Source organism: Caretta caretta, chromosome 11, assembly GCF_965140235.1.
Source record: "Caretta caretta isolate rCarCar2 chromosome 11, rCarCar1.hap1, whole genome shotgun sequence".
Lineage (NCBI taxonomy): Eukaryota > Metazoa > Chordata > Testudines > Cheloniidae > Caretta > Caretta caretta.
The window spans coordinates 71790251-71805117 of NC_134216.1; the positions used below are offsets into that span (position 1 = coordinate 71790251).

General features: G+C 41.3%; 2 protein-coding genes across 7 annotated transcripts in view; both read right to left on the reverse strand.

Annotated features, from left to right (window-relative positions):
• AGAP1 (ArfGAP with GTPase domain, ankyrin repeat and PH domain 1) overlaps positions 1-14867 on the reverse strand; it is a 707317-nt gene that overhangs the window by 532503 nt on the left and 159947 nt on the right. Inside the window, exon 1 of one of the 6 annotated variants that reach the window (XM_048870108.2) lies at positions 10094-10498. The exons of the other annotated variants lie outside the window; for them this stretch is intronic. The gene's annotated coding sequence lies outside the window, so the exon portion shown is untranslated. Of the gene's footprint in view, positions 1-10093; positions 10499-14867 lie in introns of those variants that run through there. 6 annotated transcript variants of the gene reach the window in all.
• LOC142068496 (uncharacterized) lies at positions 9888-12031 on the reverse strand. The gene has a single exon (XM_075117642.1). It carries the CDS (start codon positions 11208-11210, stop codon positions 9888-9890), a length of 1323 nt encoding a protein of 440 aa, XP_074973743.1. The 5' UTR covers positions 11211-12031.

A 14867-nucleotide genomic window follows, 5' to 3' on the forward strand; every position in this document is an offset into this window, starting at 1 on the left:
TAAGAGGCATGAGCGCCACCTCTCTACAGCTACTGCTAGGCAAAAGTCTCCATCTCTAGTGTGCGAGGCATGCATGCCCCTACTTGGAATACATGTTTGCATCTACTCAAAGAAGAATCTCAAAAATATCAGCGTAAGAACTTTGGGGAAACAGATGGCCCAGGGCACTCTTACTATACCCACTTAAACTCCACCTCAGTTGCCAGGAAACTAAAGACATTACCAACTTATTCCACCTAAGTCACTTAAAAGCCAATGGATGGTGAAGTGGACACTTACCATATCACAAAACCACCATCACAAGATGAACAAACTGGTAGGCTAACTGAATGGTTATGCGCCTCTCCAAGACATTGTTTCTGTTGGGGTGATCTAATTTTGCAGCGTAGTGGGGAGGCTCATACTGTTGCCCATAAAGTACTATAATTATTCAGAAAATAAACTGAAGATTTCAGCCTTTAGAACTATCAATCCAGCACTCTTCGTGAACACTGATTCCCCTTTAACAAAGCAAACCCTGCCTCTGTCCTCAGCCAATGAGACATTTCCACAGCACAGTAGAAATATTAAAGTTATCCAGAGCAAAAATAGGGTATTTTCCTGATCTAACAACCTTAATATGCATAATAATGACACAATTGCTGTTCTGCCATCCTGTGTGTTCTTAGACTAGGATCAAAGAGTTTGCTGTGGGGAACAACAGCATGAAAAGCTAGAGGTGGTTTTATAGCAGTAACACAATTTAGAGCACAGTAAATTCTTAGTTTTTGACTTTTCATAGGATAAACACAAAAATCACCATTAATGACTAAAAATTACAAAGCAAAAGAGGGATGGTTTCTCTGAATCCTAACTACAGAAAGTAAGGACAGCAACTCTTATAATTTGCTCTACTTGGCAAGACAAAGACCTATGTGTAAAGTGTTTTATGAAACTCAAAGCTGCTCGATATAACTAGTGGAAAGCCACTGAAGTATGAAAAGTGCTTAAATGAGAAATGGACAAAATAAAGATTGCACTATTCCTTTTATACTGAAAATACCTTGGCCAAGAATGTACTGAATGCCTTCCAAAACAAGGTAGACTTTCACTCCCTTTTTTCCAAGCAAGTGGCTTCTGAAGAGCTAAATGAAGCAGAAGTGATGGATGCCAGGCTCTTTGATATCCGAATTTGAGGACTTTCCAGGTTATTGAACAAATTACTCTCTCTAACTCATTGATTTAACTATCAAAATTAAAGAACCCCTGAACAGTAAGCAGCACCAAACAATAGAGAGATGTCAGGGACACAGTTAAACAAGACTCAGCTCACTCAGTCTGACTTTACAATTGCCCAGTGCTTACAAATCAGAGAAAATATAGTTTCAGGTAATAAATAAAATGGACATTTTAACAGAAAGGGGTAGTTACAAGTTATGTTTATTACAGCTGAAATAGTAAAGTGACTGACAATATGTTCCTTACTCTATTTAATAACAACAATAGTACACAACTTTTATTTTATTTTGTTTTAATTGCCCTTACTGTGGCAGCACAGACTACTAGGCTCAAGCTAGTAAGCGTCAGGTACATTTTTCAAGTCCTGTGCATAATAAAACCAACTTGTCAAACATTCTAACCAGGCCTAAAGTCCAATTTTAACAGCTGAAATAGAGTTGACTCTAAACAGCTACAAGAGAGAGTTAATTCTCATGTTCTCTATTAACACAATGAAATATTTTCTGCATGGGATCTAGGGATTGAGATGGAAAAGCAATCTCCCTTGCCAACATATATATAAAAATGTTTGTCAGACCAGAAGATTCCGGAGTGAAGCAACTGCATAAGGAATACTAGGGACAGTGTCCCAGTTTCTCAGTCAGTCATGTAATAATAATGTCCACATAAGTAGAACATTTTTAGTCAGAATAAACATCAGTAATTCTGTATTTGCAAAAAGAAAAGGAGTACTTGTGGCACCTTAGAGACTAATAAATTTATTTGAGCATAAGCTTTCGTGAGCTACAGCTCAGTTCATCAGATGCATTCCGATGAAGTGAGCTGTAGCTCACGAAAGCTTATGCTCAAATAAATTGGTTAGTCTCTAAGGTGCCACAAGTACTCCTTTTCTTTTACCAGTAATTCTGAATCTCTTTCCTAAGACGGCTTTATTTTCAAAGAGTCAAGGAGCATAGCTTTCTTCTCAAGTGCCACACTTTAGTGGTCAGTAACGTTTACAGCCAACAACAGAACAATCTGAAATTAGGGATCATCATAGTACAGTGATGACCAAAACATCAGGGACATCACTAATTTGGAGGATTACCCCTAGTAGACAACACTATGTGCATATGTACAGGGAAACAAATTCACTGAGTGCCAGTGTGCTTGGAACGCTACAAAACAGAGGAAGCAGCAGTCCTTTCCCCAAAGCATATGTACTATGTACCACAAGGAAAGACATTCTCAGATCAGAAGGAAGATTTTATATGTGGCTTCCTCCTGTCTTAATGACTAGAATAAACACAATGATCATCGTGAGGATAGGTGGCCAGAACTAGCACTAGTGTTATGAGAATCACCTCTTCTCAAAATATATTTACCTGGAGGTTTCAAATTAACAAAAATTTGGGTGAGCAACAGCTGCTGGGAAATATTTCTGGAAATCTTGAGAGTATTAATGGGCTATTTCTCCAATTAACTGGACAACTCCACCAACAAGTTCATATCCATGGAAATCTGAAGCAATCAGTGCATGAACAGCAAATCAGAAACACTGGAGTTGGTAGCAGTCAGCAGAGTGCTTTCTGCCCTCCACTTGTGATTCCTGGCATCTCAAGTTCAGTCCCGCTTCAACAAAGATTAGCATTTAAAACCTCAGATAAAAGATAGCAATTTGCTTGAAATCCATCATGGGACTGTAGGTAGAAAGAGGAAGTTTAATTCATACATATCCAAAACTGGGAATCTGTCTCTCGGAATTGTCCCTAACCCTGAAATGGAGAATAAAAGAACACAAGAATTACATAAGCTAGCAACTGCTAAGCAGCTTGCAAATGAACTGCCAGTAATAAACAGCTAGATTCATTTCAGCTCCAAAGGACTGCATTCTTAGTTTATTGCAGCTCCAGAGATAAAAGGCCACATCCATAAACTGTTCTTATCTCCTAAACCAAAATGTCCTTCATTACTCTATGGAGGTAATTGTGAGGTCTCAGAATTAAAATAGCAGGAGTCAGATTTTGGCTTAGAAACTAGTACATAATTTTTAACACATTCTACAAAAATCTTCATTTATAAAATCCAACTTTCATGGATACAAGATTTATGACGTGTGTCATCGAGTAATTATTATAAATATTTTAATATAACATTTTTCTGCAATATCTTTATGTTGCTCCCAAATGAATTTTTACTATCAAATGATCTGGAAATACGATGTTTGCATTTTAGAGAGATGAGGTAATATCAATTGCCACCTAGAACATACAATTAAAAAGAATTTTAAAGGCATTTCCAGGAACTAAAGTTATTTCAACAGCATCTTCATGTATAAAAAGAGTTTGCAATAGAAGCTATCTTTACAACCCTTTTAAAGATGACCTAACCTAAGTTTTTCGTCTTTAAGAGCTTGTAAAGAAAACAATCATGCTATATAAATGTTTCTTGGGCTTCCAGGTACACGCTATGTAACTGAGGGACGACCAGGTCTTTAGAGTCTCCTTCCAAGTTAGAATAAGGATGTTCATTGTTTTGGTGACTACAATAACTCTACATCAAGGTAACTTTATATGAACTATTGATAATCCTTAAAATGTATCCTCAACAACTGTAAATTACAGAAAATGTAAGAAATTATAATTGAAGTGCACTGTCCCTTATTCGTGAGTTTCAAACTCACCCTCATATTGGTCATCAGTTGCAATTCCTATTGCTTTTCTCACCAGGATGTTCATGTGTAGCAGTAAAGAATTCAGTTATTTTCTTACAAAACTTGCATGTGCTTTCGTAGATCATGGGCCTCATTTTTAGAGGTGGAATACCTACAGCTCCTGTTGAATTTAAATGGAGTTATGGTGTTAAGTAATCTATGAAAAATTAGGTCCTAGATTAATTCTTCCCATGATCATGCTATTTTATTCACAACTACACAAAGCTCCAATAAAATAATAATGAGAAGCTCCTGCATACAAATTAATATCCTGTGCTAGGTTACTAGGTCTCAGAAGAAATGAAGGAAGTGACACTTTTGAAAGACAGGGAGCATACCATGTATTATCACAACAACATTAACCTTGCTAGATAGTTTGCTACAAAAGACATTTGGAGTTATTTTGTACACACTGTGGAATTATTTGATAACAAACATTGTAATTGTACACGTTTGAAATATGTGAACAGAGTCAAGCTAATAGTTTATTTTTAAGATTCCTTCAAGTTAACTTTGTGTTCCTAAAACAGAATAGATATCTGCTTTTCAAATTAGATTTTTAATGGCATTTCTTTTGCTCACATACAAAAATGTCCACTCTGGATTCTTTTGGCATAGAAACCTCCCGCTACCGTAGGTTTACTGCAGATGCCTAGAGAAAATCCTAACATTATTGTAAAGGGCAAGACTGATATATTACTAATCTTTGATAATGCTCCTTTTTATATTTCACCCACATCAGGAATGAAACAAGTCTACAGTGCACCAGCAGTTAATTTGCACTCCCTACAAAACATTTATTTGGAAACATGATAGTAGGGACACAAGGGAAGAATAATGTTCCAGTGTAAACAACTGTTCCATGTTAATTTCAACAGACCTTAAGTTCTTTTAGAAACTAATAGTCTGTACCACAGAGGTTTGAAGTTCTCTATTAGCAGTAACCTTCAACACTTTAGAGTTCTATTTTCTTGCCTTAGGGAAAAAAAAGTGTCCAGACCCGCTTAAGTACACTTCTGAATACCAATGCCCTGCAATGGACATTCAGACCTGCTATAGCTTGAACCCAAGCTGCCGAGCTCTAAACAAAAAAACAAAACCACCACCATTTACCGGGTGCAACCTGAGCTCATCAAGATCAAGACAAGATTGGGGGCTTGGGGGAAAAAGGAGGGAAGAGGGTATTTTTATGCTCTAGACCTTGGGTAGCTAATGGTCTAATAATCTAGCTCAGTGGTTCTCAACCAAGGCCACACAGAGGTCTTCATTGGGTACATCAACTCATCTAGAAATTTGCCTAGTTTTTACAACAGGCTTCATAAAAAGCACTAGTGAAGTCAGCACAAACTAAAATTTCATATAATGGACTTGTTTATACTGCTTTATATAACTATACACTGAAATGAAAGGACAATATTTATATTCCAATTGTTTATTTTATAATTACTGTATATAGTAAAAATGAGAAAGTAAGCAATTTTTTCCAGTAAGTGTGCTGTGACACTTCTGTATTTTTATGTCCGATTTTGTAAGCTTTTAAGTGAGGTGAAACTTGCGGTATGCAAGACAAATCTGACTCCTGACAGGGGTTCAGTAGTCTGGAAATGTTGAGAGCAACTAATCTAGATAAGCGCCATAATTCTCTTGATCTGCCAAATATTACAACTGACATGTACATAAGCCAAGAAGATGCCAGATTTCAGCCAAAATGTATACTCATTTAGCCAACAGTGCTTGGCTTGAGGGGGACAGAAGAGGGGAAAGCATGCCAATACCCGAACATGCAGGATTACCTATCAGTTGTATTACTGTAGCATTCAGTGTTCAGCCAAGACTGAGGCCCTGAGCAGAAAGTTACAAAGGTCATAATGCTATTCATTTAGCTACTGACTTCAGTCAAGTTAATACAGAGCAACCTCAGAAATTAAAATTTGATTTTTGTCTAAACAGAAAATGTGAAAACCACCACTGCCAGCATCTGGTGTATACTTGAATAGTGCACAAACCTTAATCTTTTCCTTTCTCTCTAATACAGCCAGTGACCTTAATACCAGTTCAGTTTTTAATCATCTGGCTGTATCAGTACAGCTGTCATCCAGTCTGCCTGACACAGAACTTCCCCAATAAATAAAAATAAAATCTCTTAACCAATTCATGACAATTCCTAAAATGATTAGAATCCCTTTATCACTTGGATTTTATTTTATCATGACAATGTCTGGACAAAGCCCACTCTCTAATTCAAAAACACAGCTAATCCTTACAGACTAGAAAATTACTGTGGAAATAATATTTTCCAGCCATTATGTTTTAGATCCTGATCTAAACAACTGAGATGTAAACACCCCTAGCTCAAAGTGAGGGTTAGTCAACATAAGCTTCTTGGAAGAAGGGGATTTCTGGGTCAGTGAAGTAAAGCAAAAAATTAATGGTGTAAACTATGGAGTCCAATGAAATTCCCCAAGGTCTCTGACCTAGAGAGATATTTCAGGTAAGAGCTTGTAAGGATAATTGGATCTCAATATCTCATTGTGATTTGCTTTATCATAAGCTACAGTACAAAAATCTCTCAGGCCCCAGACTCCTGCCTTCTTGGTTGCTTCCTCAACCCTTGAGTGGTTTTGCTTTAGAACACACAAATACATGATTTTTTCTAAAAGTTACCAAAAAATAAGATGCATATGAAAACAAAAACCATGAGTGAGCTAATGACTAGCTCAATATGCAAAGCAAAGCATCGCAAAATATGGGGCGCACACATACCTCCTGAAGGCAGATGCCAACGACTGTCTAAGTGTCAAAGAGGCCTCCTTTTTTTTTTCTCTTCTTTTTTTTTAAGTCAAATCTTTGAGCATTTTTTTTCCCCAAAAGCACTAATGTGATTTATGAGCCTAAGTCTTAACTTTCAATGGGACTTAGGTGCTTTTGAAAATTGTATGCTTTAGCTCTATGCCTAAACAACAGTTGAGGTGAGAATTGAACTGTCCACTTTAAGGAGTGGTAACTCTGATGCTGGTGATACTTTGAATGACAACATTAACTAATTCAGGTTGTTCAAAGCATGTTAGAAAGGAGCGAAAGTATCAAATCATGCATTTCCCAAAGCTGGTGGGGAGGGGGAAGAGGGCAAGGCAAAGGAATTACCAGGAATGGGCTGGAACCTTTACCAGTGCATGGAGGGATTGCAGGGAGCACAGCTGGTTTAGTTTTCCTGAAGGAGCCTCCCCCACTTAAAGTTGGGAGAACACGATGTAAAGTATCATCACCTAACTTTGGAAAGTAATTTTGCTTTAAAATGTTTTTCTGTCATTGTATTGCTTCAAAAATTTTAGAAATTTGAGGTTGCCACATACTACCTGGAGACAAGCAGCCAATTTCAAAACAAAAGCCACACACAAAAAACATTCAATAAACATTGAATGATCGGTACCAAATTTCCTTTCCCTTACACTGGTGTGGAAGCCATCTATTTTCTTACTCATTATACATGCCTTGTTTTGGTTCAGCATTTTGTCTTAACATATAAAATATATGAACTAAAAAAAAAAAATCTACGTATGTCTACAAAAATTAGAAATACCAACCCTGCAAAGTAAGATTCATAGAAAGTTGAATTAGATGATACTGAAGCTGCTTTAATAACTTAAGTCCTCTCTACAAAAAAGAAAACGAGATGAAAACATTCCTTCCTGCATATGTTGCTCCTTGTGATGTTTGCTGCTCACCAGTACTTCAACCTCAGATTTCCATAACACCTTGATGAATTAAAATATTATTTGGTGTTTACTAAAAACTGAAGGCAGCAAAACGTAAAGGTTACATTAAGGGTCAGAGTTGAACTGTCAGGAGTCAAAGTCTGCAGAGTTAAGGACTGCCACTCCATTCTTATCTTGACACAGTCTATTTATATACTGGAACTTATTTGACATGTCAGCTCCAAAGCCCTAGCAGCACCCAAAAACAAAGAGGCTGAGTAAAGGACAAAATTAGTTAAATCTGAATTTCTTGGCATTATACCAAGAAGCATCAGCCCAAACTGAAGACTAAATTCAAAATGTGTTTTTTGGAAAGAAGTACTTTGCTGGTAGTAGCAACAACAAATGGAATAAACCACCAACAAAAAAACAACAGCACTGAAACCAAATACACCTTTCTTGAGGAGAAGAATGGAGTTACTGTTGGAGGAAAAACAAAATAAAGATTGTTCTGAATTTAAAAACAACACACACCCTACTGAGCTGAAAACAGACACTTCAACCTACAAAAATGGGACTCACACAGTAAGCAGTGCATGACATTTAACTATATTTTCATATATATAATACTAAAAGAAAAGGAGTACCTGTGGCACCTTAGAGACTAACCAATTTATTTGAGCATAAGCTTTCGTGAGCTCATGCTCAAATAAATTGGTTAGTCTCTAAGGTGCCACAAGTACTCCTTTTCTTTTTGCGAATACAGACTAACACGGCTGCTACTCTGAAACCTGTCATATATATAATACAGTAAAACAAACTTTTTAAGTAGGGTAAGAATTAGCCCATTACGGGTTGCAATTAGTTTTAAAATTTTCACTGACAAGCTTTATGGTATTGGTATTTGGAAAAAAACTCACTGGAAATTTTGCTTAACCAATAGTGCACATACCTCTTTATAAGACGGATGAAAGTGTCCCTTCCTCTTTACATATTTACACCCAATGTAAGAATGTTGTACTTTCCATACATATCTCTGTACTGTTAAAACAATATAAGTTACATTCTAAGCATTTTGGCATGAAGCAAATACCAAAAGCTGTGTGAAATAAATTAATATCTTTGTTGTGGTTACTTCAAACTTTAGAGGTCAGACCACAAGTTACGGTAGCGTTTGCTGCAATCCCACATGGACATATTTAATATTTTATTGATGGAGTGTTCTTATGCATGAAGTTATTATTTGCATACATTACAACTTTGCTATAATGATGTCTACAACCTAAAGCATGCAGCCATTATTTGCACCTGAACTGTTGGGTCACTGGATCTGCAACACTTTGCTATGGATGAAAAATTATAATACTATTTCTTTAAAATAAAAGAACACCTGTATATACTCTGGAAACATTTTTCTATTGCACATGGAAAGAAAAATAGTAAAAAACCTCTGACAGTGGAGATACTTCAGTTGTAGACTACATGTCCATAACCTTTTTTCCTTAATCTCTTTGGTGTATTTTTAGTCTAGTTGCTGATATAATTAATGTAATATAAAATTTATGATTACCTATTAAAATTCCAGAAAATAGCACTATTGAGAACCAGAAAAATATTATTTTTACACTAATGCTGCATAATTTAAATTCAGGTTGATATTTAATGTTTCTCTTTTTGAGTAGACAATTTATTCCAGGCCAGATTTAAAAAGATGGCCTTACAAACTGCTGTCAGTGTGGGGAATCTATCCCAACTATTCTACTTACTTTCCATGAACTTAATCTGAAAGGTAGTTTACTTTTGTATTCCAAAAAGATTAATAGCAATGAGTCCCAGAAGTTCTCCCTGTTATTTTCTAAGTAAGTTTATAATACTTAACTACTGCAAGCTCTAATTTACATGGAATGTGTAAAAGGAATATTTTGCATTGCTGATATCTGCATGGCTTTTTAGCTTCACCAACCATCTATGGACAAACACAGATACTTTGCCTGTCCTCACGATCATACTGTTAAAATAGACTTACCAATACTGGAAGTATTCTAGAACAGACTTAACACAGTTTCTCTAATACTCCAACTGGTCAAAAGGATTTTAAACCACAATACAGCAGAGTGACCTAGTAACCTATATAAAAAAGTAACACAGGCATTCTTTATCCCCCTTATATAAATGACCAAGCTGCACTTGTGTCACATTCAACTATCCTATCCTATCCAGTGAACAAAGCTACAAGAAGGTGTTTCCTCACTCCTTATGCAATCTGCCTTCATCATAAGCGGTTACCTCTTGCACCTGAGTAGAAGGTGGCGGGCAGCGCTGAATAGACACTGGAGCAAAGGAATGAGTGCAACTGGCGATAAGGTTAAGAGGAGCAGCAGGAGATCCAGTGCACGTCTCCTCCTCAGAGGGGTGCTATTATTCACCCTGCGAGTCTCATCCCCAAACATCCCCCGCCCGAAGCTCCCCGACAGACAAGAAAGGGCACCTTTGTGGGGCGAGCCGTTGATGCTCTCGCTGCTGGACTGCACATCCGCTGTGGCTCTCCTGAGGCTGCTGAAGTAGCCCCTGGGCCTGGAGAAGCTGCTCCTGGGTGATCGGCCGCCGGGACTGCCGAAGGGGGTGGAGGTGCCGCCCCTGCGGGTGAAGATGCCGCTGAAGAAGCGAAGCAGCCTGTGCTCGTGGGAGGCGGCGCTGCTCGGGGGGCTGCCCCGGCCCAGGCGCTCGGAGAGCCGCTGCAGATCGCTGTTATCCAGGGTCCGGTTCTTGCCTTTGCCGCGCTCCCAGCGCTCCAGCTCCGAGAGCGGCTCCGCCTTGCTCAGCACCTCGCCCACGTCCAGCGTGTTGCGCTTCTCGGCGCCGGGCGCGGGCGGCTCGGCGCGGGCGGCCGGCGAGGCGGCCGCGGGCCCGGGCGGCGGGGCCAGGCAGCCCGAACTGCTGTGGCGCGTGTCCCGACAGAGAGCCCGCGCCAGGTCCCCGCCGCTCCAGTGCCGGAAGCTGAAGCTCCGCCGCAGCCGGCCCGGCTCCCCCAGCCCCTGTTCAGCCTCCGCCGGGCGGCCCGCGGGGTCGCCCCGCGCTGCGAGCCCGTGCTCCGGGGGCGCCCCGGGGCCCTCGCCGCCGGGCCCGGGGCCCGCTCCCAGCGCACACGGGCTCCCCCGCGAGCCCGGCCCCGCGACAGCGCCCCCCGGGGGAGGGCTGCTCCCGCTCCCCGCCGGCCCCGGCCACCTGCGGGGCAGCTCGGGGGGGGAGCGGCGCCCCGCGCGCCTGGCCACCTGCAGCCGGCCCAGCTCCAGCTGCCCGGTGCTCAGGGTCCGGAAGGTGCGGAAGCCGCAGGGACTGGGCGGCAGCTCCTCGGCCTCCTCCTCGGCCTCCTCCAGCAACAGCCCGGCCCGGGGCAGGCTGGCGGAGCCCGGCGGCTGGCCTCCCGCCCGCCGCCGGGGTCGAGACGGCTCCAGGCCGGGGCCGCTGCCCTCGGCTGCCAGCAGCTCCTTCTTCACCATGGTCACCGAGATGCGGTAGACGGTTTTCCGCTGGGGGGTTCCCCGCTGCATCCTCTCGGGGGAGGCGGCGGCGGAGCGCGGCTCGCTGCTGTCCAAGAGGTACATGGCTCCCGCCCCGCTCCTCCCGTCAGGCGGCAGCCGCCGCCAGCCGAGCCATGCCGGGGCCGCCCCGACGAGCGCTCCCTTCGCGGCACAGCCACAGAAACCGCGGCGACGCCAACCAATCCCGCCCCAGCCGAGCTCGGGCGGCCCCAAAGCGAAGTCACTTTGCTGGGCGCAGGGGCTTGCAGGCAGGGGATTCACATCACCAACCCTACCCGCGAACCCTCCGGCTCAGGAGGGAGCTGCTCCACGCCGGTTCTCGGCACCGCTAGACTGGTCCAAGACATCCATCTATGCAATAACCAGCTCTCTCAGCCGCCCCTAAAATAACTCGCAGCACCGCTTAAAATCCATGTAGTAACTGCATGCATCCTCCTGCAGATCCCGAAATGCATCGCTCAGGAGAAGCAGGATCTGGTATTCATAGGGTTGGAGCCGAAGTAGCCTGCAAATTTCATTGTTTACAGTGGATTGCACGTTGGCATATTGTGTCCTTTTTGCTGAATAAATCTGCTTATCTTCCCTCTCCTCCGCGCTCCGAACGGAAAATTGCGCAGAATTATCCCTACAATCAACTGCCCCGAATTGAGGCGAGGGAGATGTTTAAAATGAAAACGCCCGCCGCCGCCAATTGCAGGAGGGCCAGAGTAACCCGACCCCCACACAAACATCCCCTCCAACCGCAGTCAGCGCACCGCCGAGTCCCCCCAGCATCAGGAACAGCAGATAGTCCGCACGGTGTTCGGAGAGAGCTCAGCCTCAAGCAGTAGCGGCAGGATTGAAAGGCTGGAGTGGATTACTGCTCTTCTGGGGAATGATTAGGCTCGACCCAAACACGCCCATTGCACAGCAGCAAGGGCTTCTTTTTTAAAAGTGGAAAGGAGACCCAAACAAGAGATAGAGAAAACATTAGGGGGGTAGCCGTGCTAGTCTGGATCTGTAAAAGCAGCAAAGAGTCCTGAGGCACCTTACAGACTAACAGATGTATTGGAGCATAAGCTTTTGTGGGTGAATATCCACTTCATTGGACCTCTTGCCCCAGCCAGATCACTGCTTCCAAAGTGCAGTCACTCATCTAATGGCCCTACAAAATCTCAGACCACCTCCAGTCATTCCTCCTCCACTTGTTGATATCAATATGTTCAGGGATTTAAAAAAAAAAAACCTGGAACCCACCATGGCATATGCAGCTTTTCACCTGTTGGTCTCCATTTCTAAACCAGTCCTTGTCAGTGGGTAATGACTGTGTATTACCAAAGACAGCTGATTGGTGGGTAAAATAAGTTGAGTTTGTCACATACTCTCAGTCAACTACCAAGGGCACTAACTGGCATTGAGGATAGTCTCTAAGAAGCCAAAAATGGAAAGGATATCCAGAATGAGCTATATTCTCATCCCTGTAGATGCCACCAGGTCAGGGTTGAAACTCATTGGCAGGTCAAAAACTGTGGGAGAGCTTCCAGTGGTTCTACTCATGGCCTATCTGGTGCATAGAGTGAATTCATTTTCCAGTGCTGTTAAATCTGGCACCCTTCACAAGCAACACATATCTGGGGAAAAAACGGCATAAACTAGAGAAGCTAAGAAAATTTTATTAAAACCAAGAAAGCAAACCAAAGTTTTGCAGATGATAGCCCCTATTGTGCCTTCTTCAAAACTAAATCAAAACAGATGCACCTATTTCAGTGCTACAATAACCTTAGTATTGGGCAAACCGCCTCACCTACATGCAAAAAATTACTGCAACTTCAAACAACGGGATTCTGTATTACAGCCATGACTTGTGTTGTTAATGTCCCCATGCATTGTAACACATCTAACAGATCATTCACTAGTTGGAACTAGGGTGTCCAGATAGCAAGTGTGAAAAATCAGGACAGGAGGTAATAGGCACCTATATAAGAAAAAGCCCCAAATATCTGGACTGTCCCTATAAAATCGGGACATCTGGTCATCCTAGTTGGAACCCTCTAAAATAACTTCATATGATAGGGTGAATTAAGATCGGTCATCCTTGCCTTTCTATTTAACCTTTCTTTTTGTAACATTATGATTCACTGTATTTTACAGCTCATTTTGCTGCCAGGATAGAGTTTGCACACTTCAGTCACACCAATGCACTCGGATTAAAAAAAAAAATATTCACAATTTCTACAATCTTTTCTGGGTGGATGTTTGCATCTCTACTCCCATAGCAAGATAAAGTTTTGAAATCTATATGAAGCTTTTCAGAATATTAAAAATGCCACTTCCTCCCCTAAACGGTCATTTACTATAAGTGCAAGTTACAGCACATTTAATCATTTCACTCCGCTATACTGCAAGCCATTATAAATTTAACATTTCCAGACTAATATTTCTAGCTTTTCAGGGCTAAAGTAGTCCTGAATCATACAGTATTTGTGAAAGCACACACAATACCTTCACTAGGTAATATAGTGTCACCAAATATTAACATAACTCTAAGAGACAAAGTCAGTAAGGCAATATGTTTTATTGAACAAACTTCTGTTGGTGAGAGAAGCTTTCAAGATTACACAGCTTAAACTACCTCACCCATCTTGCCTCTCTAATATCTTGGGAGGGACCAACACAACTACAACACCACTTCACAAAACCTAACAGACATTTTAGTTTCAGAGGAACAGCCGTGTTAGTCTGTATTCGCAAAAAGAAAAGGAGTACTTGTGGCACCTTAGAGACTAACCAATTTATTTGAGCATGAGCTTTCGTGAGAAGTGAGCTGTAGCTCACGAAAGCTCATGCTCAAATAAATTGGTTAGACATTTTAGTGTTCAGCATCATTGGCTATTGCAAATTCTTCCAAAAAAATAATCCATGCCACAATTTCCACTGTGCTGTACCATGCAAGTAGGTTTCTTACTACAAAGTGGAAGAATCCATTTTTGTCTGTCTTAGATGACTGAATCTTCAGTGGAACTACTTTCAAGCACAAATGAATAGTCTACAAGTGTTCTTTCAACCTCTCTTTAAACACACTATTCTTTTCAAATAAAACACAGTAGTTACATCCCTTGTTGACTGTATATGCCGGCATCTATTCACAAGTCCCACTCCTTCTCCCCACCAGAAAAAAATAGTAGGTCCCAATGGAAAGGATGGCACATGTGAAAAGCTCTGCAGCATAAACATTTAATTACACTTGGAAAGCTGCAGACAGGTTTTGGATTTTGTTACAATAGAATTTATCCTATTTCAGTCAAATAAACGTTATTCTTGTGGGTTTGTTACAATCTACATCACTTATGAGAGTACATATATTAAAGAGTAGTTCAGATACCATTCAGCAAAGAACAAACACAATCCCTTTCAAAGAGACCACCAGTGGTGGATGGACTCATCTGCTGTTCAGACTGACTAGTCATGCATTTTTTACCATCCTTTAACTGAAATAAGACTTCTTTCAATGCAACCAAGTTTGCTGGCATTCAAATGTGCAGTCATTGCTCCCCTCCATAATTGACAAAGGATTTACCCCATATTATTACCAACTTCCCCGGAGCATTCTTGAATATATAGGTATTTCACCCTAACAAAGTACTGTAAGATTACCATAGCAGGAATACAACTTTGTAAACTTTACGTTTAGTTTTACAATACATACATACAATTATAAAAAAAAATTGCTGCATACCACAC

Coding starts and splice junctions, on each gene's coding strand:
- LOC142068496 (XM_075117642.1), bottom strand. CDS start 11,210: ATGTACCTCTTGGACAGCAGCGAGCCGCGCTCCGCCGCCGCCTCCCCC.